The 20,978-nt window shown below is 41.8% G+C and overlaps 2 protein-coding genes across 9 annotated transcripts in view; one reads left to right on the top strand and one right to left on the bottom strand.

Moving 5' to 3' along the window:
* Nucleotides 1-11,638, bottom strand: part of RPRD1B (regulation of nuclear pre-mRNA domain containing 1B) — an 84,567-nt gene extending 72,929 nt beyond the window's left edge. For 2 of the 7 annotated variants that reach the window (XR_313127.2, XM_005858249.2), the window contains exons 1-2: nt 11,121-11,633; nt 5,478-5,607 (exon numbers count right to left, since the gene is read on the bottom strand). Coding sequence is in view for 6 of the 7 variants with exons in the window: in XM_005858249.2 (XP_005858311.1) it covers nt 5,478-5,607; nt 11,121-11,271 (281 nt within the window). In the remaining variant the exon portion in view is untranslated. Of the gene's footprint in view, nt 1-5,477; nt 5,608-11,120 lie in introns of all 7 variants that reach the window. The other 5 variants (XM_014528966.1, XM_005858251.2, XM_005858250.2 and 2 more) reach the window with 5 other exon arrangements.
* Nucleotides 11,639-11,755: 117 nt separating this feature from the next.
* The window catches only part of TTI1 (TELO2 interacting protein 1), a 51,511-nt gene continuing 42,288 nt past the window's right edge, over nt 11,756-20,978 (top strand). For both annotated transcript variants that reach the window (XM_005858252.2, XM_014528959.1), the window contains exon 1: nt 11,756-11,808. The gene's annotated coding sequence lies outside the window, so the exon portion shown is untranslated. The remainder of the gene's footprint in view (nt 11,809-20,978) is intronic.

Genomic DNA, 20,978 nt, shown 5'->3' on the forward strand with positions numbered 1-20,978 from the left:
AGCCACATGCGGCTCTTTGGCCCCTTGAGTGTGGCTCTTCCACAAAATACCAACTTCTGCGCATGGGCCACGAAGTTTCAATCGCACTGTACATGCGTGCCCGCACTTTAGCACCTAGAACTGAATACAACTAAAGCAATAAAGTAGTTTTTATAATGGAAGAAGTTACCTTTTCATGTTGCACTAACTCGGTTCTAAATTGATAAATCTTTAAGTAAAGAAACACCAAAAAATAATTGCCACTAATCAATGAATAAACTGGAAAGTGATAATTATATACAAAACTTAGTATCTTGAACACAACTTAGTATATGTTTTAATTTTAATTATAAAATGAATCACTGTAAAATTGATGTAAAAAGTAAAAAGTGTGTATTATACACACATAGGATTGCTGCTTGAAGTATCAAACCAGCTTGGGGGCCTTTTCTTCCTTTGCAGTTTTAATGGCACTTCCTTGGTAAAACTAATCTAATTTCTGTATTTCTGTCTTACCCCATGTATAGTAGGCCTATGGTAGCCTACGAAGGGCAAGAATTTTTTCAAAGTATCCCAACACTTCCAATAGCACCTCATGTATAGTTGGAGCAGAAATGTTCCTCTGCAACTGTACAGAAAAGAGTTAACACAGCAAGCCTAAGACTGCTACCCTCAGAAAGGCCTGCTTACAAGGTTGGCCCTTAACAGGCATCTGGGAACTTGGGTTTCAGAAGTGTTCCTGCCATTTCCTAACTAATAAGGGTGGTTTACTGTGCCTAAATTATTTGTGCAAACAATATGGTTTATGCTGAACACCTGCTTTCTGAAATATTGGCAGAGGATGCCTGTGGCCAACCACAATAAAAATCCTGGGCACTGAGTCTCTAATGAGCTTCCCAGGTACACATTTCACATATGTTGCCATAATTCAATGCAGGAGGAGTTAAGTATGTGTCCTGTGACTCCACTGCAGTGATTTTCAACCTTTTTCATCTCATAGCACACATAAACTAACTACTAAACTTCTGTGGCACACCAAAAATTATATTTTTGCCGATCTGACAAAAACATAGGCATAGCTCTGGCCAGGTGGCACAGCTGGTTGGAGTGTTGTCCCATACACCAAAAGGTTGCGTGTTCGATTCCTGGTCAGGGCACACACCTAGGTTTTGAATGTGATCCCTGGCTGAGGTATCTATGGGAGGCAGCTGATGTGATGTTTCTCTCTCTTCCCCCTAAATCAATAAAAACATATCCTCGGGTGAGGACTTAAAAAAAAAAAAAGGTATAATTTTGATTCATTCACACCACGACTATCGTTGTGTTGGCTATTGTCACTTTTTAATCTGACAATCTAAAGGAAAAGAGGTGAGTGTCCTTGTCTAGTCAGATATTGCATGTTTTAAAAATTCTTGTGGCACACGGGCTAGAAATCACTGCTCTGACGTGAAAGGACTCTTGGAAGCTTACACTTAGTCTCCTCTGGACTTCATCCCATGCACCTTTTCCCTTTACTCATTTTACTTTGTATCCTTTCTACCTGAAATCACCAAACTTAGGAGTGGTCTTTGGGACTTGTGACACAGTGGTAAATCAATATGTATACAGTGCTAACTCCAAATTTGTCTCCAAAAATTAATTTCCTACTGAGATTTAGATGACAGGCATACCTTTGAAATATTGTTTTTTTGGTTCCAGACCATTACAATAAAGGAACCGTCTCAATAAAGTAAGTTGTATTCTTTTTGCTGGTGGAGGGCCTTGCCTTCAATTTGTAAAAAACACATCTGTGAAGCGCAATAACGCAAAGCACAATAAAACAAGGTATACCTGTATTTTATCCATCTGCCTATCTGGCACTGCCCCTTGGAATATCTACCATAAAACGTAACATGGCCAAAACAAAACTCTTGATTTCCTCTACCATATTGTTTTCCCAAACCTCATCTCCGTAAGGGTGCCACTTACATCAAAACCCCAAAATAATCTTTGATTTCTCTTTTCCCTCACTACCAACTCATACTCCACTCCCACAATCCTACCAGTTTACATTTGGGGGGCGGGGGGGGGAGTGAGGAGAGCAAATCCATCCACAAAGTAAACAATCAATAAACAGAAGCTATTATTAATCTTCTCACTGTTCCTGAGTCCTAGCTGATGTTGCCTCTAGTCCTTACTAGAGCAATACCCTCTCCAAACTAATGTCCCTGCCCCTCACTTGGCCCTTATAACCCATTCTCCAAAGCTAAGCCAAAGGGATCTTTAACAATGTAATGGAATATATCCTTCCCCTGTATAAAACTTTTCAGTGATCTCCCAACACTTTCAAGGCATATGTGACTGGCACCTGCCTACCTCTCTGTTATCATCTGGATGCCACTATTCCCTTTGCTCACTGTGTTCTAACCACACTGGCCTTCTTTCTGATCCTCTTGACATGCCAAAATTATTTCTACCTCAAGTTCCTACTTCACATGATTACCTCAAATGTCATTTCCTGAGAGAGGCTTTCCTTCACACTAGAAAAGATCCCCCTCTAGAATGCCATTTATTCTATTATGTCCACATTATCACTCTCTGAAAGTATCTTGTTCATTTATTTGTCCTTATTCATGGCTGCTCTCCATTGTCTGGATCAGTTTTTTGTGCACAGAAGGCACTCAAATACATGTTGAATGAAAGAAAACTAAGGTGCACAACCATCTCCAAACTGAGAAGAAAACAAGAAGTCATCTGTGTGGGGAAAAAGTTCAAAGTCTGGTTAATCAAACCGCTATTCAAATTAAATCTACCCCATGAGTTTCGCAGCTTTCTGACTTGAAAGGGTTCATTTAGTAAGTTTGGGGGGTGAGGGAAGAGGTAGAAAAGTATCATAAACTAGAGGCTCGGTGCATGAAATTCGTGCACTAAGGGCGGGGGGGAGTCCCTTAGCCAGGCCTGCACCTTCTAGCAGTCTGGGAGCCCGGCTTTTGGCTGAGCGGCGTGCCCCCTGTGGGAGCACACTGACCACCAGGGGGAAACTCCTGCGTTGAGGGTCTGCCCCCTAGTGGTCAGTGCACGTATAGCAACTGGTCGTTCTGCCATTCGGTCTATTTGCATATTACCCTTTTATTATATAGGATACCCTTTTATTATATAGGATTCTTCATCAATTTTGGCCAATAGTAATAGATCAATTATCTTTGTTCATCAATTGGCCAAAGGAAAACCATACAGAGAGCACTTCTAACTATAGATAAGGTACATTACTATTGAAGTGGAATGGCTGGCCTTTCTGTTCTAACAATGGTAGGGGGAGGGGCTTGGAAACATGGGGGTCCCAAATATAATACTCAAATATGACACTAAAAGAACTAGAAGAATGCAAATAATACTACTACTAATAATAAAATAAATAACTTGGGGATTTTTTTTTTATTAAAAAGGACCATGTTTCCTTCCTCACACAGTTTCTCGTAGATAGGTCTTACGATATTACCAAATAGAAAAGGGATTTTCTATCCTGATATTTATTGTTCATTCTCCTTCTGCCATCCCCTTCTATTTACCCTTTTCTGAATTTGGGGCAGCTAACGATTACTGTTCAATTTTTAAATAAAAATGTTATATTTAATAATGCTACAGAAAACTATTTTAGCCAATTTCCTACACCCTAAATTAATTAACTAATTCATTAAATATTTACTGAATCCCTCTCTGTGCCAGGGCAGACCACAATGTTGCCCAGCTCCTGGGACACCAGCATTCACAGCAAGGCTACATAAATGGTATCCCCTTAAAGCTACATAACCCAGCAGCTCTGTGCCAGACACTTCACTAAGCGTATTCCTATGAAGTAGCAAAGACCTTGGATGAGTCATTGTACTATGTACTTTCAAACATACTGCTTTGCATTTTTTTTTTCTTGCATGTGCCCTGACTGGGGATTGAGCCTGCAACCTTGGTATATCAGGACAAGGCTCTAACCAAGTGAGCTGCCCTGCCAGAGCATTTTTTCCCCTATTGATTTGAGAGAGAGAGGAAGAGAGGTAAATGGGGTGGGGGGTGGAGGGGCGAGGAGAGGGGGTAGGGGAGAGAGAAAGGATGTTTCAAGTGCTAGACTGGATTTGTTGTTCCACTTACTTATGCATTCATCATTTCTTATATGTGCCCTATACAGGATGGAACCCACAACCTTGGCGTGTTGGGACGAGGCTCTAACCAACTGAACTGCCCAGCCAGGGTGACCATACTGTTTTACGTTAGCCTCACAACTCTAATTAGGAAACTTGGGCTCAAAAAGCTAAGTATCACATATAAAGTCACTCAGTGTTGAAGGCAGAGCTACAGCCAATGTCTAAGAAACAGAACTAAATCTCCTCAAAACAAGAAAAAAACCTATCTCCAGTTTCAAACAGCTACTCTAGTAGTTTGTTCTAAGTTTACTCTCTGTTATAAGGAGACAAGTTCATAACACATTTTCTTTGTTCATCAATTTATTCCATTTCATAACACATTTTCTTCAGTGCCCATGTTCACCAAAAGAGCGAACCAGCTATGTAGTGGACAAACAAGTCTTTTTTTTCCACCTCTAGAAATCTAGATGTAATTTCTTTCTTTTGGATTTCTCATTTTACTCCTTTAAATGTTTTAAATCTTTCATGGAGTGCAGACTTATTTTCACATTTAAGACTTTTCACTTACACTTTAGACCCTAGAACAATTTTTATTTAACCCACTAGTCTCCTTTGTGTACGTCCCAATTTCCTTTTGCAACGACATTTATTTCTTTATGTTTACTGAATAATAAGTTAGTGCAAAATTGTTTTTCTCTGCTCTTCCTAGGCAACTAACTTGTGTGTATAGAAAAACAACTTGTTTTTAAATGAATAAGAACGATTTATAAAACTTTTAATCAAATGGATGGTTTCTGTGATACTAGGTATATGTGTGCTTTATGCTCCAGTCCTCTGTTATAAAACACAACAGTGCAAAGACTTCATATGATATAGCCAGAGCAAGTATCTACTTTCCACACTAGTAATTACCTTTGCAGTGACAGTAATGACCACTATTTCTAGTAAACCAGACATCCAGAAGGAAGTAAGTAAAAATAAAGGCATAAGTAACTAATTTCTTGCTAATAAGGTTTTGTTACTGAAAGGTTCCCTTGTACTATTTGGCTTTATGTTTTAGACCATAAGCTAGAGACAATTCAGCCAAACAAAGAAAAATACCATACTCAAGAAATGAATTCAATAAATGACTACATCTAGGGAAAAGGATGATTCAAGTGCTAGACTGAATTCCTTAATGCATCAAAATGTTTATATGGCTGAGGTAGTTTTTAAAGGCCCAGCAAAATATAAAACCATAACTTAGCCTTTGCATCACTCTGTGAAGTACATCTATGTAAAGTACAAGTTATCAATTTACAAAAGTTACCTTGAAAAAGGAAAGAACAAAAAGGAGGAAAGGTAATATATTTTAAAATAAAACAAACAAAAAAGACAACATACCTGGCAACATGAGAAAAAGCATCCACAAGGACAGATTCAAATTCTCTAGTGAATTCAGGTCCTTTCCTTTTACTGTTTTGGATGACATCATTTGCTAAATATAGAAAAGTAAGCTTTCTATTTGATTTGGCTGGAAAAAAGAAAAGATAATTTAACTTACATTAAGGAAATTCTCAATTCACAATTCTTTGCCCTAAGCTACTCCTAAGTTAAATAGTAAGACAAGCATTATCTACTTGAGGTCAAGACTGCTACGTATTTGAAAAACCAACTAAGGAACTCCTAACAAAACTCTAACAAAAGAGGTTTGAGAATACAATTTTTGTAAAAACAAAACAAAAATGGACCGTCTTCATTTCTGTGTTATTTTAACCAGGGTAATTAATGAGCAGTAAGTAAAAATGAAGATAATCTGAAGAAAATTCCTAAAGGATAAGCAGTCAATATTCTCCAGAAGACATGTTAAAGCCAAGGTTTTCATTTACTCTATTGTAAAAATGAACTTTTCTAACTCACTATTATTAATTGTCAAATACTGCAGAATGAAAGACTGAGGTGGGTTCTTGTAATTTATGCTCCTAGACTGAGAATTTCTCTTTGAACATTCTAATACCCATCATCAGTCAATTATATCAATTCTAAAATCCAGAGCAATCTCTAGATGCACCAATGGATATTATATCTCAAATACAAATATACATTGCTACATTTTTAATGAAAATTTAAACATGTCTGAAATCTGGATATGCAAAGTTATGGATTCCACAAAAACCATAATTTTCTCTTATACATACTCTATGTAGTATTTTCTATTACTCTATACTAGGTATCATATATTAAACCATAAAAACTTCAGGCAATATGTCTGAGTTACAGTTGCTTGGGGAAACATTACTGAGTTTCCTGGCTATTATGCACATAACTTCTCAACCGTAAAGTTACATAATTACAATTTTTGATCCCAGTTTTCTTTTAAAAGAAATAAATAAGAACACAATCAGACAGTTCAAAACACTAAATTTTCTTAAACCACAATGCCAAAGTACCTGAAAAATTCAAGCAAGCCCTATGTTAACCTTTACACACACCTAGTCCTTACTCCACTTCTCTCAGAAACGTTTCTTTTGAAATGCACACAGCATGTATAAATTCTGACATAGCAGACATTGACACTTTTAAGTGTAGCCACAGAAGAATAACCCAAGTTAAAAACGAGATTTTTAGAACATATTATAGTTTAAACTGATGACTTGAAGTGCTCAAAAAATTAAGTATGAATATACTGAATTGTATAAACCTTCTGGTAACAACCTAATTTTGATGGCCAACTGGTGAGAAATATTGAAAACCTGGAACTATGCTGCTACAAAGGTATGATTATGGCAAAAATTTTTTTGTTGTTTTTGTTTTTGTTTTTAAGGGGAAAAAGCAAACCTTGTTCTGGGATGTTGCAACAAGTAAAACTACCAAGTCTATAATGCCATGAAAGTTAACAGATTCAAAAGTAAAACAGAACTTCAACAAAGCAAATTTGACTTCACAAAAGCAAAGCTTTACAAATTCCATATGCTTAATGTTAAAAAACTCAGAATTCATATTATAAAATGCTATGGACATTCAAGAAAGACTTGATATATTTTTCAGTATTACAAATATGATAGCTAAGAGGCCAGAGTCAAGGTTTTCACTATCTACAATACCAATTATTTTTCATCATCCTTAAATTTAGCAATGAGTACTTATTTAGGATAAAACTTTATCCCTCCACATCCAGCATCCTGAACAGTCAATATAAGCACCATGTCTGTAAAGGTGATATGACAAAGTCCTAGAGCACTTTAACACACAGTCATAATGCACACAACACACACACCCTCCACTCCAGCTCCAGGTGACAGCTCACTTGTTCAGATATCTTTCCAATATGACAAAATAGATCTTTTCACACTCTACTGATGCACATTCCAAACTGGTTGAAATAGTTATTGAGCAAAGTTTAAATAACTAGTTGACCAAAAATGTTCACTGTTTGGCTGGTTTTGACAACTAGAAAAGAAAGTTTGTAAAAAAAAGGCTTTTTTATTTGCATTCAGGCCAAGATAAAACAAACAAACACATTTGTAAAAAATATGCATCTAAGAGTATTTTACACCAAACAGTTTCATAAAGATAGGGAGAATAGAGCTCAAAGAGATAAATTAAGAATCAGTCTTAGAAAAGAAAACAATACATCAGCAATAGAAGAAAATAATACATCAGCAATAGACGTAGTACTTACATTAAGAAAAAGTAATTTTTTAAAATGTGGTAAATATTTTTTGAAGGCAACTCAGAGATAGTTTGTGAACATCTTAGGGAAAATGGCTTGACCATAGATAGAACTGTCCACTTAAAAGACTCAGGGTTGGCTAGAACCTATGGGGTGGTCAATTTGAACATTAGGGCACAAACTATTTTCCACTTTAGTGTAGGGGCATTTTCAATTCATGAAGCCTGGATATTAGGAAGCTGTATCCTGATACTTGGAAGCGTATCCTCTAGCTTTGCACTGTCCAATATGGTAGCCACTAGCCACATGAATGAACACTTGAATTATGACTAGCAAAACTCAGGAACTAAATTTTTTATTGTATTTATTTAAAATTTTCATTGCTTAATCACACATTTCAAGTGCTCAATAGGCACCTGTGGCAAGTGGCTACCTTGTTGGACAGCACAGATATAAAACATTTCTATCATCACAGAAAGTTGTATTAGTGCTGTTTATTCAAAATGTCAGAGACCACAATTTAACTCCTACTAAGCAACTTTTTAACTGGGTAACAGGTACCATGCTAAATACTATAGGTGTTACAAAGAAACAAGAGGTCTAGTTTCTTCCTCAAAACACAACCTAGTGAAAAAGAGGTAACTAGAAAGAATGAAATACAGCAGTCTGTCAGTATTATCTACGAGGGGGGTTGGTTCCAAGACCTCCTCATCCTCCTAACCCCTGTGCCAATACCAATATCTACAGATGCTCAAGTCCCTTATATAAAACTAGAGGCCCGATGCACAAAATTTTTGCAAGGGTAGGCCTTCCTTCCCCCGGCTGCCAGCTTTGCATCCTCATCCACCGCCACATACCCCACCGGTTCCCCGGTTCTGCAGAGCCCCCGATCAATCGCCCCGCAGAGGGTGTCCTGGGCCTCCCTCTGCGGGGTGATCAGAGCCCTCCCCAGACCAATCGCATCGCACCCGCCTTGGCTGGCCTGGCACCAGTGTGTCATAGCGTGGTGGTCGTTCTGTTCGGCTGTTGGGTCAATTTGCACATTATGCTTTTATTATTATAGATGATATACAGCATTTGCATATCCTAAGCAAATCCTCCTATATATTTTCAATCATCTCTAGATTACTTATAATACCTAATAAAATATAAATACTATGTAAGTAGTTGCTACATTGTATTGTTTAGGGAATAATGACAAGAGAAAATAATGACATGTTCAGTACAGATGCCACCATCCTAGACCTAACTACACAGTACACATCAGCAACACCATAACTTTTTCTTTAGAATATGTTCAATCCATGGTTGGATGCAGAACCTATGGATACAGAGGCCAACTGTAAATGTTAAATTGGTGTGGGATGGCAGGTTGTGATTAATTCTAATAAAAGCGCTACAGGTTTGGTTGGAAGGTTATGATCACGTTCACTTATTGCACGTAAGTGCACTGAGGCACTGGGTACTTGAAAGCACAAGTTTTGGTGTCAGAGAGCTCTGGGCTCAGGTCCCAGTTGTGTGACCCTGAACAAAGCACTTAATCTTCCCATACCTTTATCTTCTTATCCATAAAATAGGGATAACAATGCTGGCCATAACTTTCCATCATGTGAGATTAGGGTTAAAGGAGCTTCATAAATGAATGGACTTTCTAAATGGTTCCCCCATCATCACCCCAATAACTCAAGTAGGGTGAGGTGGGGAATCAAGAAGGCTTCCGAAAAGATGTGATATTTGAGATGGACTCTCTAACCCGACTCAGAGCCTACCAGATAGGATCCTATAGAGGCAATTCACATTTTTCCACATCTCAGATGTTAGAAATACTGTATTTGAATGGCACAGTGAGGTACATGAAGGAGGTTCTGGGACCTGTAGGCTCTATCCCCCAACTTCCCAGAAGGCTGAAGGGACCTCTATCTTAGCATAGTACATATTTGGAGGTGGGTCTCTGCTAGAGGACTAGAACTGACTCTCCTGAAAGAATCCTGAATTTTGGTGTCTGCCACCTGCTGTAGTCTGAGCTTCATTCACAGGTTGCAAGGCCTTAAAAATACCACTTAGCCACTTCAGTTTCCTCATCCGTAAAACAGGGTAGAATCCCCACCTCACTAATCGTAGAGAACACAGGTAAGTTGTTTCTTAAAGGGCCTATCACGTATAGGCTTCGTGTCCTCAGCTTTGCAGCGGTTCTCAACCTGTGGGTCGCGACTCTTTCACAGGGGTCGCCTAAGACCATCCTGCATATCAGATATTTACATGACGATTCATAACAGTACCAACATTACAGTTATGAAGTGGCAACGAAAATAATTTTAGGGTTGGGGGTCACCACAACACGAGGAACTGTATTGAAGGGTGGCGGCATTAGGAAGGTTGAGAACCACGGCCTTAGACACTGAGATTTAACACAGTCAACTATGTTACAGTTATTTGTCATTTAGTTTTACTTTGCTACTTTTTCCTTTTGAGAATTACAAAGTTGCGCATGGAAGTTCTTAAACACAAAGTAACTAGTGACACTAACTCTTACAGGCTTATTTACTCAAAGGAAACCTTGTAACTAAAAAGTTGCCTGTGCCCTAACCGGTTTGGCTCAGTGGAAAGAGCATCGGCCTGCAGACTGAAGGGTCCCGGGTTCGATTCCGGTCAAGGGCATGTACCTGGGTTGCAGGCTCATCCCCAGTAGGGGGTATGCAGGAGGCAGCTGATCGATGTTTCTAACTCTAGCCTAGGTGGTGTGGCCCTTGAACCTCTCTACACTGGGAGTCACGGAACCCACTTCCCCGGGCTGTGCTGGGGACTGAGTGCGAGCATACGTGCACCCGTCCTGGCATAATGACTGGCACTGAATAAGGGCTCTGCAAGCGGCAGCTATCCTCGTCCTCATTTTGCAGATGAGCAAACAAGCGGCACACGGATGGAGAAACTCGCCCAATATCGCCCAGATAGCTGAGTGGCTGAGCCAGGACTCATTGAGGCAGTCTTACTCCACAGTCTGCTGGCTCTCGCTCCAAATGCCCAGTAAAGCGCCTGGCACACGACAGGCTCGGCCAGTAACCTCCACAGGGCGCTGAGCACGGCCCAGATAATAATAGTGACAAGTGTCAGGAGGAACCCGGAGGGAAAGCGGCCGGCTGAGCTGGGAGTCCGAGCACTGGCGCCCTGGGTGGTGGAACCCCCGACAAGTACGTGAAACCTTCCTCGTTTCCCTTTTCCGAGAAATGGGGTAACACTGTCTCCAGCCTCAGAAGCGCGATCAGAGCCCGGGCCTGGAAAGCAACGCTCATGGAAGAAGCTCGAGGGGCCCCTGCAGCGGGTGGAGGAGAGGACGGCCCGGGGAGGGGTCCGGAGGGCGGGGGGAGGGTGTTTACCTTTGCGCAGCTCGCGGTGCCACACCGAGACGATGGGTCCCGCGTGCTTGCGGTGGTGGATGAGCCACAGAGACAGGGTCTGCACGCTCTGCTGCGAGTTGCTCAGCTCCGAGAGCTTCTTCTCCAGCGCGGATTCCGAGAAGGAGGACATGGTGGAGGCGGCGAGGCCCGGCGGGGAGCGGCCTGGGCCGCCCAGTGCGGCGGGAAGAGCGACGGCAGGAGGCCGGGGCCTCACCAGACCGCCCGCGAGACTCTTTACTCACTGACAGGCAGCCAGGCGGGCAAGGGGGAGGGGGATGGGTCTCCGCAGTAACAGCCGCCGGCGCCGCCGCCACAAGATGGCCACCGACCTCTCACCCCGCCGGGAGAGCAGGGTCAAAGGGCAAGGGCCGGAGGAGCTGGACGCCGGGAGGTCTCAAGGCTGTAGATACACTCCTCCAGTGGCGGCGGCGGCCTCTCTGAACCTCGTTCAGGGCACTTCGGAGGGGAAAGGAACGCAGTTCGGCGGCGGCCTCCGGAAGATGCTTTCACCGCTCGCGCCCGCACGCCGGCGCAGTGTGTCTCTCCGGAACCCTTTCTCTGGCTCCCGCGGAACTTTTCTGGCGCGGCGCGGCGCGGCGCGCTGGTTACGCGTCACTTCCGGCGGGGCGGAGGAGGCGGGACAGTGAGGGAAAGGCTGGAAGACGAGGTAAGGGAAGAGTGGCGGGAGCAGGAGGGAGATCAACAACTGGTGGCCATTGGAGGGGGATCCCGAGGGGACACTGAGGCTGAGACCATGACCTGGGAATGGAGGGAGGCTTTCTCACCTGACAAAATCTGAGCCGCATTCTTCCTCCATAAACACTGCTCCCTGGCTGCCCACCCCCACAAAGCTTTTTGCTCTGCCAAGCCACCCACGTGCCCTTTCCCGCCTCCATACGGTAGCTCTTACTGTTCTTTCTCCAAAGGTGACGCCCCTCCGTCTCACCTGATGGACTCCCATTCGGCTCCAGGTCCACCCTTTAATGTCCAGTCCTTATGTCATAAAACACACTAGGCTGCTCTTGGCTCTTAATTGGCGGCTTTATTTGGGAAAGTACATGCTAATACTGGGGGTCCGTTTTACTGCTCCTCAAATTTAAGTAATGTTAACTTTGGAGTTGGAGGCCGAGAAGTGAATGGGTCCATTGACCTCCTTTAAGAAACGCTGTTTCAGACACTGAAACCCTTTACTGTTTTCAAAAAGTTTTAAATTCCAGTTATCAAATCCGCAGAGAAATTTGTCTTTCTGCTCTGGGAATAGTAGTAGGAAGTTAGTTTTTGTAGACATATGGAATTTTAGGATTTCCTGATCATCATGGAACTTATCAGTTGTGGGTGGACTCCAGCTAGGAGACAGTCTTCTAGTTGATGCCTGTTTTTGCTTTTAACTCACTGTATTGTAGTTATTTGCTTAGGTGCTTCTCCTCCAGACTAGAATCATAATCATGGCCAACATAGTGAGCAGTTGCTATGAGCCAGTTAACAATATTTTCATTTAGTAACTCATTCAGTCCTTAAGACAAATTGTGAGGTACGCATTGTGTAATTCCCGTTTGGCAAATGAGGAAACAGGCTGAGAGAGATTAGGTAACCTTACCCAAGACCACATAACTGAATTTGAGGGAAGGAACTGCATCTTATCTTTTTTACCCCAACAGCTGATTCATAGCTGATTTAGTAAATTACTATAAAAGAGATGAATAACCTAAAATCACACAGTCAATATATATATATAAAAAATGCCTAATATGCAAGTTGTCTCCTCGGGAGTTCTACCGGGAGACCAGGAGTTCGCTCGCTTGCTATGACATGCACTGACCACCAGGGGGGCGGCGCAGAACGAAGGAAGGCCCCGGCCTGCCCTGATCACTGGCCAGGCCTAGGGACCCTACCTGTACACGAATTTCATGCACCGGGCCTCTATTCTAATTATAATTATAACCTAGGGTCTTTGACTCCAAATCTAGTGTATCTATCTTTGTGTATTAAGTAACACTCATATACTGAGCACTTTTATACCGAACCACTTTTTTTTTAAATATATTTTTATTGATTTCAGAGAGGAAGGGAGAGGGAGAGAGAGATAGAAACATCAATGATGAGAGAGAATCATTGATCGGCTGCCTCCTGCACACACCCCCAGTGGGGATCTAGCCCGAAACCCAGGTATGTGCCCTTGACTGGAATCGAACCTGGTACCTTTTAGTCTGCAGGCTGATGCTCTGTCCTCTGAGCCAAACCACCTAGGGACCAAACCACTTTTATTAAGCACATTACATACATTCTTTTATTTAATCATTACAATAGTCCTATGGAGTGGACATTATTATCACTATTGGATAAATGAGAAAACATAAAATATGGGTGAGTACCCAATGTCACTTGGACATAGGAAATAACAGAGCCAGGAGTCAAATCAAGGTTATCTGATGTCAGATCCCAAATTCTTCACTCCTGAGCCAGTGGTTCTCATTCATTCAGTGAATAATTTTGAGTATCTATGTCTGAAGCACTATTCTAGGGAAACAGTGAGAATCCATTATCTTGGAAGCTTAACTAATATAGGGAAAGGCAGATAAACATGCAAGTATAAAATGAGTCAGAAAGTGATGAGTGCTTTAAATAAAAATCAAGGAGGGTAAGGGGGATGAGGAGTGTATGTGTGGGTGGATAGGAGGCTATTATATATGCTGGTCAGAAAAGGCCTCACTGAGACAGTAACATTTGATCATAGCCCTGAAAAAAAAAAAGGGAAAACAAGCCATATACTATGTAGTGGAATGTTGCTCCAGAGAGAAGACCAAGTACAAAGTCCTGAGGTTACACCACTTTGGGCATTTTTAAGAGACAGCAAGGAGGACAGGGTGGCTGAAGTGATATGAAGCAGAAGGCTGGAAACAAGCTCAGAAAATTAGCCTGGGACCCCATTGCATGGGGACTTGAAGCAAAGTAATGACTTTGGATATTACTCTGAGTGAAATGAGAGTCCATTGGATGGTTTCGAGTAAAAAGAGAAGCATTGTGGCTGTTAAATAGAAAATAGTAAGGGGGCCATGGTAGACGCAGGAAGACCAGTTTAGCAGCTGTTGTAATAACCCAGGTGAAAGGATGACTCAGACTAGGGTGGAGGTAGTATAAAGGGTTCGATTCTGGGGCTATTTTAGAGGAGGTAACAGAATTTGTTGATTTAGACTCAGATATGGTGCACCCCACCACCACCACCACCTCCCCAACCTCCCGTAGTGTGTGTGGGGCAAGGTGGTCTCAGGAAAGGAACAATGGCTTCTGCCAACACTGCTGTCTGGGAGGAAGCTGCCCACCTCCCTTCTCTCCCCCAGCTCTCATGCTAATTCCAGACAATTCTGTTTTCCCCATATGTCCCTGGTTCCTTTCAAGCTGCTGCCCCAGCACCAGAGCTCAAAGGGAGGGAGTCAAGTTTTGGAGTAAGTCAGTGCTTGAACTCTTGAAGAGGAAATGCCTGACAATCCCCTGGCCTCCCCTACCCCTCAGTGTCTTATGTCCATTGGTTATGCTTATATGTATGCATACAAGTCCTTCCGTTGATCTCTTACCCCCTCCTCCTGCCCCCTCAACCCTCCTCAGCCTTCCCGCTATAGTTTGATAGTCTGTTCGATGCTGCTCTGCCTCTGTATCTATTTTTGTTCATCAGTTTATAATGGTCTTTATTATCCATAAATGAGTGAGATCATGTGGTATTTTTCTTTCATTGACTGGCTTATTTCACTTAGCATAATGCTCTCCAGTTCCATCCATGCTGTTGCAAATGGTAAGAGTTCCTTCTTTTTTACAGCAGCATAGTATTCCATCGTGTAGATGTACCACAGTTTTCTAATCCATTCATCTACTGATGGGCACTTAGGCTGTTTCCAAATCTTAGCTATGGTGAATTGTGCTGCTATGAACATAGGGGTGCATAGATCCTTTCTGATTGGTGTTTCTGGTTTCTTGGGATATATTCCTAGAAGTGGGATCACAGGGTCAAATGGGAGTTCCATGTTTTGTTTTTTGAGGAAACTCCATACTGTCTTCCATAGTGGCTGCACCAGTCTGCATTCCCACCAGCAGTGCACAAGTGTTCCTTTTTCTCCACATCCTCTCCAGCACTTGTCGTTTGTTGATTTGTTGATGATAGCCAGTCTGACAGGTGTGAGATGGTACCTCATTGTTGTTTTGATTTGCATCTCTCGGATGATTAGTGACTTTGAGCATGTTTTCATATGTCTCTTGGCTTTCTGAATGTCCTCTTTTGAAAGGTGTCTATTTAGATCCTTTGCCCATTTTTTGATTGGATTGTTTATCTTCCTTTTGTTAAGTTGTATGAGTTCCCTATAAATTTTGGAGATTAGGCCCTTATCAGATATAATGTTGGCAAATATGTTCTCCCATGTAGTGGGCTTTCTTGTTGTTTTGTTGATGGTTTCTTTTGCTGTGCAGAAACTTTTTATTTTGATGTAGTCCCATTTGTTTATTTTCTCTTTAGTTTCCAATGCCCTAGGATCTGTATCGGTGAAGAAATTGCTTCGGCATAGGTCTGAGATTTTGTTGCCTTTGGATTCTTCTAGTATTTTTATGGTTTCCGGTCGTATATTTAAGTCCTTTATCCATTTTGAGTTTATTTTTGTGTATGGTGTAAGTTGGTGGTCTAGTTTCATTTTCTTGCATGTATCTGTCCAATTTTCCCAGCACCATTTATTGAAGAGACTGTCTTGACTCCATTGTATGTTCTTGCCTCCTTTGTCAAATATTAATTGAGCGTATTGGTTGGGGCTGATTTCTGGGCTCTCTATTCTATTCCATTGATCTATATGTCTGTTCTTGTGCCAGTACCAGGCAGTTTTGAGAACAGTGGCTTTGTAATACAGCTTGATATCTGGTATTGAGATCCCACCTACTTTCTTCTTTCTCAGGATCGCTGCAGCTATTCGGGGTCGTTTTTTGTTCCAGATGAATTTTTGGAGAGTTCGTTCTAGGTCTGTGAAATATGCCGTTGGTATTTTAATGGGAAGTGCGTTGAATTTATAGATTGCTTTGGGCAGTATGGACATTTTAATGATGTTGATTCTACCAATCCAAGAACATGGTATGTTCTTCCATCTCTTTATGTCTTCCTCTATCTCTTTTTTCAACGTCCTGTAGTTTTCTGAGTAGAGGTCTTTTACCTCTTTAGTTAAGTTTATTCCTAGGTAGCTTAATTTTTTTGGTGAGATGGTAAATGGGATTGCTTTTTTAGTCTCTCTTTCTGCAAGTTCACTATTGGTGTATAGAAATGCCATAGATTTCTTGGCGTTAATTCTGTATCCTGCTACATTGCCGAATTCTTTTATTAAGTCTAATAGTTTTTTGATGGAGTCTTTAGGGTTTTTTAAGTATAATATCATGTCATCTGCAAATAAGGACAGTTTTACTTCCTCTTTTCCAATTTGGATGCCTTTTATTTCTTCTTCTTGTCTAATTGCAATGGCTAATACTTCCAGTACTATGTCGAACAGGAGTGGTGAGAGTGGGCATCCCTGTCTTGTTCCTGTTTTTAGGGGAAATGGTGTTAGTTTTTGTCCATTGAGTATGATGTTGGCTGTGGGTTTGTCATATATGGCTTTTATTATGTTGAGGTATGATCCTTCTATTCCCACCTTGCTGAGAGTTTTTATCAAAAATGGGTGTTGAATTTTGTCAAATGCTTTTTCTGCATCAATTGATATGACTATGTGGTTTTTTTCCTTCAATTTGTTTATGTGATGTATCACGTTGATTGATTTGCGGATATTGTACCATCCTTGCATCCCTGGGATAAATCCTACTTGGTCATGGTGTATGATCTTTCTGATGTACTGCTGGATCCGATTTGCTAAGATTTTGTTGAGGATTTTGGCATCTATGTTCATGAGGGATATTGGCCTGTAATTCTCTTTCATTGTGTTGTCTTTACCTGGTTTTGGTATTAGGGTGATGCTGGCTTCATAGAATGAGCTTGGAAGTGTTCCTTCCTCTTGGATTTTTTGTAGTAGTCTGAGGAGGATAGGTTTTAGTTCTTCCTTGAATGTTTGGTAAAACTCCCCTGTGAAGCCGTCTGGTCCTGGGCTTTTGTTTGCTGGAAGCTTTCTGATGACTGCTTCAATTTCTTCCATAGTTATTGGCCTGTTGAGATTTTTAGATTCTTCCTGATTAAGTTTTGGAATGTTGTATTTTTCTAGAAATATGTCCATTTCCTCCAGGTTGTCTAGTTTGTTGGAGTAGAGTTGTTCATAGTATTTTTTAACAATCATTTGTATTTCTGTGGGGTCTGTTGTTATTTCGCCTCTATCATTTCTGATTTGGTTTATTTGGGTCCTCTCTCTTTGCTTTTTGGTGAGCCTGGCTAGAGGTTTGTCGATCTTGTTTATCCTTTCAAAGAACCAGCTCTTGGTTTCATTGATTTTCTGTATTGTTTTTTTGGTCTCTATGTCATTTATTTCTGCTCTAATCTTTATTATCTCCTTCCTTCTGCTCACTCTGGGCTTTTCTTGTTGCTCTCTTTCTAATTCTTTGAGCTGTAGATTTAGATGATTTACTACCATTTTTTCTTGTTTGTTGAGGTAGGCCTGTAGAGCTATAAACTTCCCTCTCAGGACTGCTTTCATTGTGTCCCAAAGGTTTTGGATTGTTGTGTTTTCATTGTCATTAGTTTCCAGGATGTTTTTAATTTCTTCTTTGATCTCATTGGTAACCCAATCAATATTTAATAACATGCTATTCAGCTTCCAAGTGTTTGAGTATTTTGGGTTGTTTTTATTGTAGTTTATTTCTAATATTATGCCCTTGTGGTCTGAGAAGATGCTTGGTATGATTTCAATCTTCTTGAATTTGGGGAGACTTTGTTTGTGACCCAATATGTGGTCTATTTTTGAAGATGTCCCATGAGCACTTGAGAAGAACGTATATTTTGTTGCTTTGGGGTGAAGTGTTCTGAAGATGTCAATTAAGTCCATCTGATCTAGTGAGTCATTTAGGATTGCTGTTTCTTTGCTGATTTTTTGTCTAGCAGATTTATCCAGTGATGTCAGTGGTGTATTAAAGTCCCCTACTATGATTGTATTGTTGTCGATCTCTCCCCTGATGTCTTCCAGGAGTTTTCTTATGTATGTGGGTGCTCCTGCATTGGGTGCATATATGTTTATCAGGGTTATATCCTCTTGTTGTATTGATCCCTTTAGTATTATGAAGTGGCCTTCCTTATCTCTTGTTATGGCCTTCACTTTGAGGTCTATTTTGTCGGATATAAGTATTGCTACCCCAGCTTTTTTTTCATTTCCATTTGCCTGAAAGATATTTTTCCATCCCTTCACTTTCAGTCTGTGTGAGTCCCTTTTAATGAGGTGGGTCTCTTGTAGACAGCAAATGTATGGGTCATGTTTTTTTATCCATTCAGCCACTCGATGTCTTTTGATTGGACCATTTAGTCCATTTACGTTTAAAGTTATTATTGAAAGGTACTTGTTTGTAGCCATTTCTTTTTTTGTGTGGCTGTTTTCTTTCTGGGCTTTTTATTTCTTCTTTTTACACCAGTCCCTTTAGCATTTCTTGCATTGCTGGCTTGGTGGTGATGAACTCCCTTAGCCTTTTTTTGTCTGTGAAGCTTCTTATTTCCCCTTCAATTTTGAATGATAGCCTTGCTGGATAGAGTATTCTTGGATTCAGTCCTTTGCTTTGCATCACTTTGTAAATTTCTGTCCATTCTTTCCTGGCCTGATGTGTTTCTGTTGAGAAATCGTTTGATAATCTGATGGGGGATCCTTTGTAGGTAACTCTCTGTTTCTCTCTTGCAGCCTTTAAGATTCTCTCTTTGTCTTGTACATTTGCCATCGTTATTATGACGTGTCTTGGTGTGGGTCTTTTGGGGTTCATCTTGCCTGGGACTCTCTGTACTTGTGTAACTTTTTTCTTCCCCATATCTGGGAAGTTTTCTGTCATTATTTCTTCAAATAGATTTTCTAATCCTTGCTGCTCTTCTTGTCCCTCTTGCAGCCCTATTATGCGTATGTTACTTCGTTTCATGTTGTCCCGAAGCTCCCTTAGGCTCTCCTCCTGTTTTTTAATTTTTTTCTCCAGTTGCTGTTCAGATTGAGCTTGTTTCTCTGCCTTATCTTCTAACTCACTAATTCGGTCCTCTGCTTCTTTCAGCCTGCTGTTGAAACTTTCCATGGTGTTTTTGATTGTAGCTATATCACTTTTCATTTCTTCCTGATTCTTGCATAGGTTGTTGATTTTCTCATCCATCCGGTGAATGAATTGTACAACCATTATTCTGAATTCTTTTTCTGTCATGTTGCACGCTTCAACTTCATTAATTTCCTTTCTTGGTGATTCCTCATTGTCTTTCCTCTGGGTGTTGTGTCGTTTCTTCATTCTGCTTATCTCCCGATGGATCAAAGGTCGGGTTGCGTGGGCCTGGGCCGTGTGCAGTGGGAGCCTCCCACCACCTTAGTGTCACTGAAGAGCTCTGACACTAAGATGTGTGGTTGTTGTTGGTTGGTGGGAACCAGGCTCGCTCTGAGTCAGTGTTGCCAGCGCTCAATGTGGCCTCGTATGTGCCCTTAGAATTAGGGACCCTGCCTGCACCGTGCTGAAATAGAGACCCCCCTGGAGCGTGTTGAAAACCAGAGCCCCCTAGCATGCGCCAGGAGTCAGAGTTCCCCAAGAGTCCAGTATCAGAGTCTCTGTTGCTTTGCGCGACTTCGCCTTGAGAATCAGGGTCCCTGTGTGCCCTTGCACCAGGAATTGGATTCACTGGCTCTTAGTATGAATGCACAGGGAATCAGGATCTCAGGCGCAGGTGATAAGAAACACAGTCAAGTCACTGGTGCTTGGTGCTGCCTCCTGCCCCGAGAAAAGGGATCCTTGGGCCTGTGCTAGGCAGACAAATTCCCGTTCGCGCGATTGCTCCCGGCCCAGGGCTCCCCGAAGCAGGCAGTGCGCGTAGGATTAGTTCCTGGTGCTGCGGGCGAGTTTTCTCCCAGCCCAGGGCTCTGAAGCCCAAAGTGCGCACAGGATCAGTTCCAAGGTGCTCGCGCACTTCCAGGCCAAAGTTCCTGCAGCGCTGAGGCCCCGGCAAGGGGCGGGTCTATCAGTTACTATGATGCTGCCCCCGAGCCTGTGGGAAGGGGGGATGGGCTCTGTTACTCACGGATCTGCCGCGGGGATCTCCGAACTTTTGGTGTCCGCAGGTCTGTAGCTGTGGTCGCAGGTCTCTGTCCCCAGTGGCTGCAGGGTCCTGGTATGCGTCTGAGATCAGACTGGGTGGTGCTGAGGCCAGGATCCTAGTCTCAAGCAGCTCTGTTTCCCAAGATGGCGTGGTCGCTGTGCCTGGGCTGGCCGCCTAGGAGTGTCCGCGCCGGGAGCTGGACTCCGCCGCCTAAGACTGCCCGGTTTAGCAGCCCCTTAGAAGACCTGCAGAATCTAGCTGTCCCTAGCTCATACACACACACCACACACGTCCACACACTCCTCTATCACTTCCTTGCACTCTCACACTCTCTCCCTCCCTACCTTCCTGCTGGTCGCCATTTTTTCGGCTTTTAACAGTGATGTCTTTTGATGAACAAATGTTTTTAACTTGGGAACAGTTCATTTTTATCAATTCTTCTTTTTTGGTCAGTGCTCTGTCTTTATTTTAAAAATTTCTTTTTTGCTTCATGTATTTTCTTTTTATGAAATACTTAGCATATTTTTGTTTGGTGTTCTTTTTCTAAAAATATATTTTTATTGATTTCAGAGAGAAAGGGAGAGGGAGAGAGAGATAGAAACATCAGTGATGAGAGAGAATCATTGATTGGCTGCCTC

The sequence above is a fragment of the Myotis brandtii genome, unplaced genomic scaffold (assembly GCF_000412655.1).
Source record: "Myotis brandtii unplaced genomic scaffold, ASM41265v1 scaffold1163, whole genome shotgun sequence".
Classification (NCBI taxonomy): domain Eukaryota; kingdom Metazoa; phylum Chordata; class Mammalia; order Chiroptera; family Vespertilionidae; genus Myotis; species Myotis brandtii.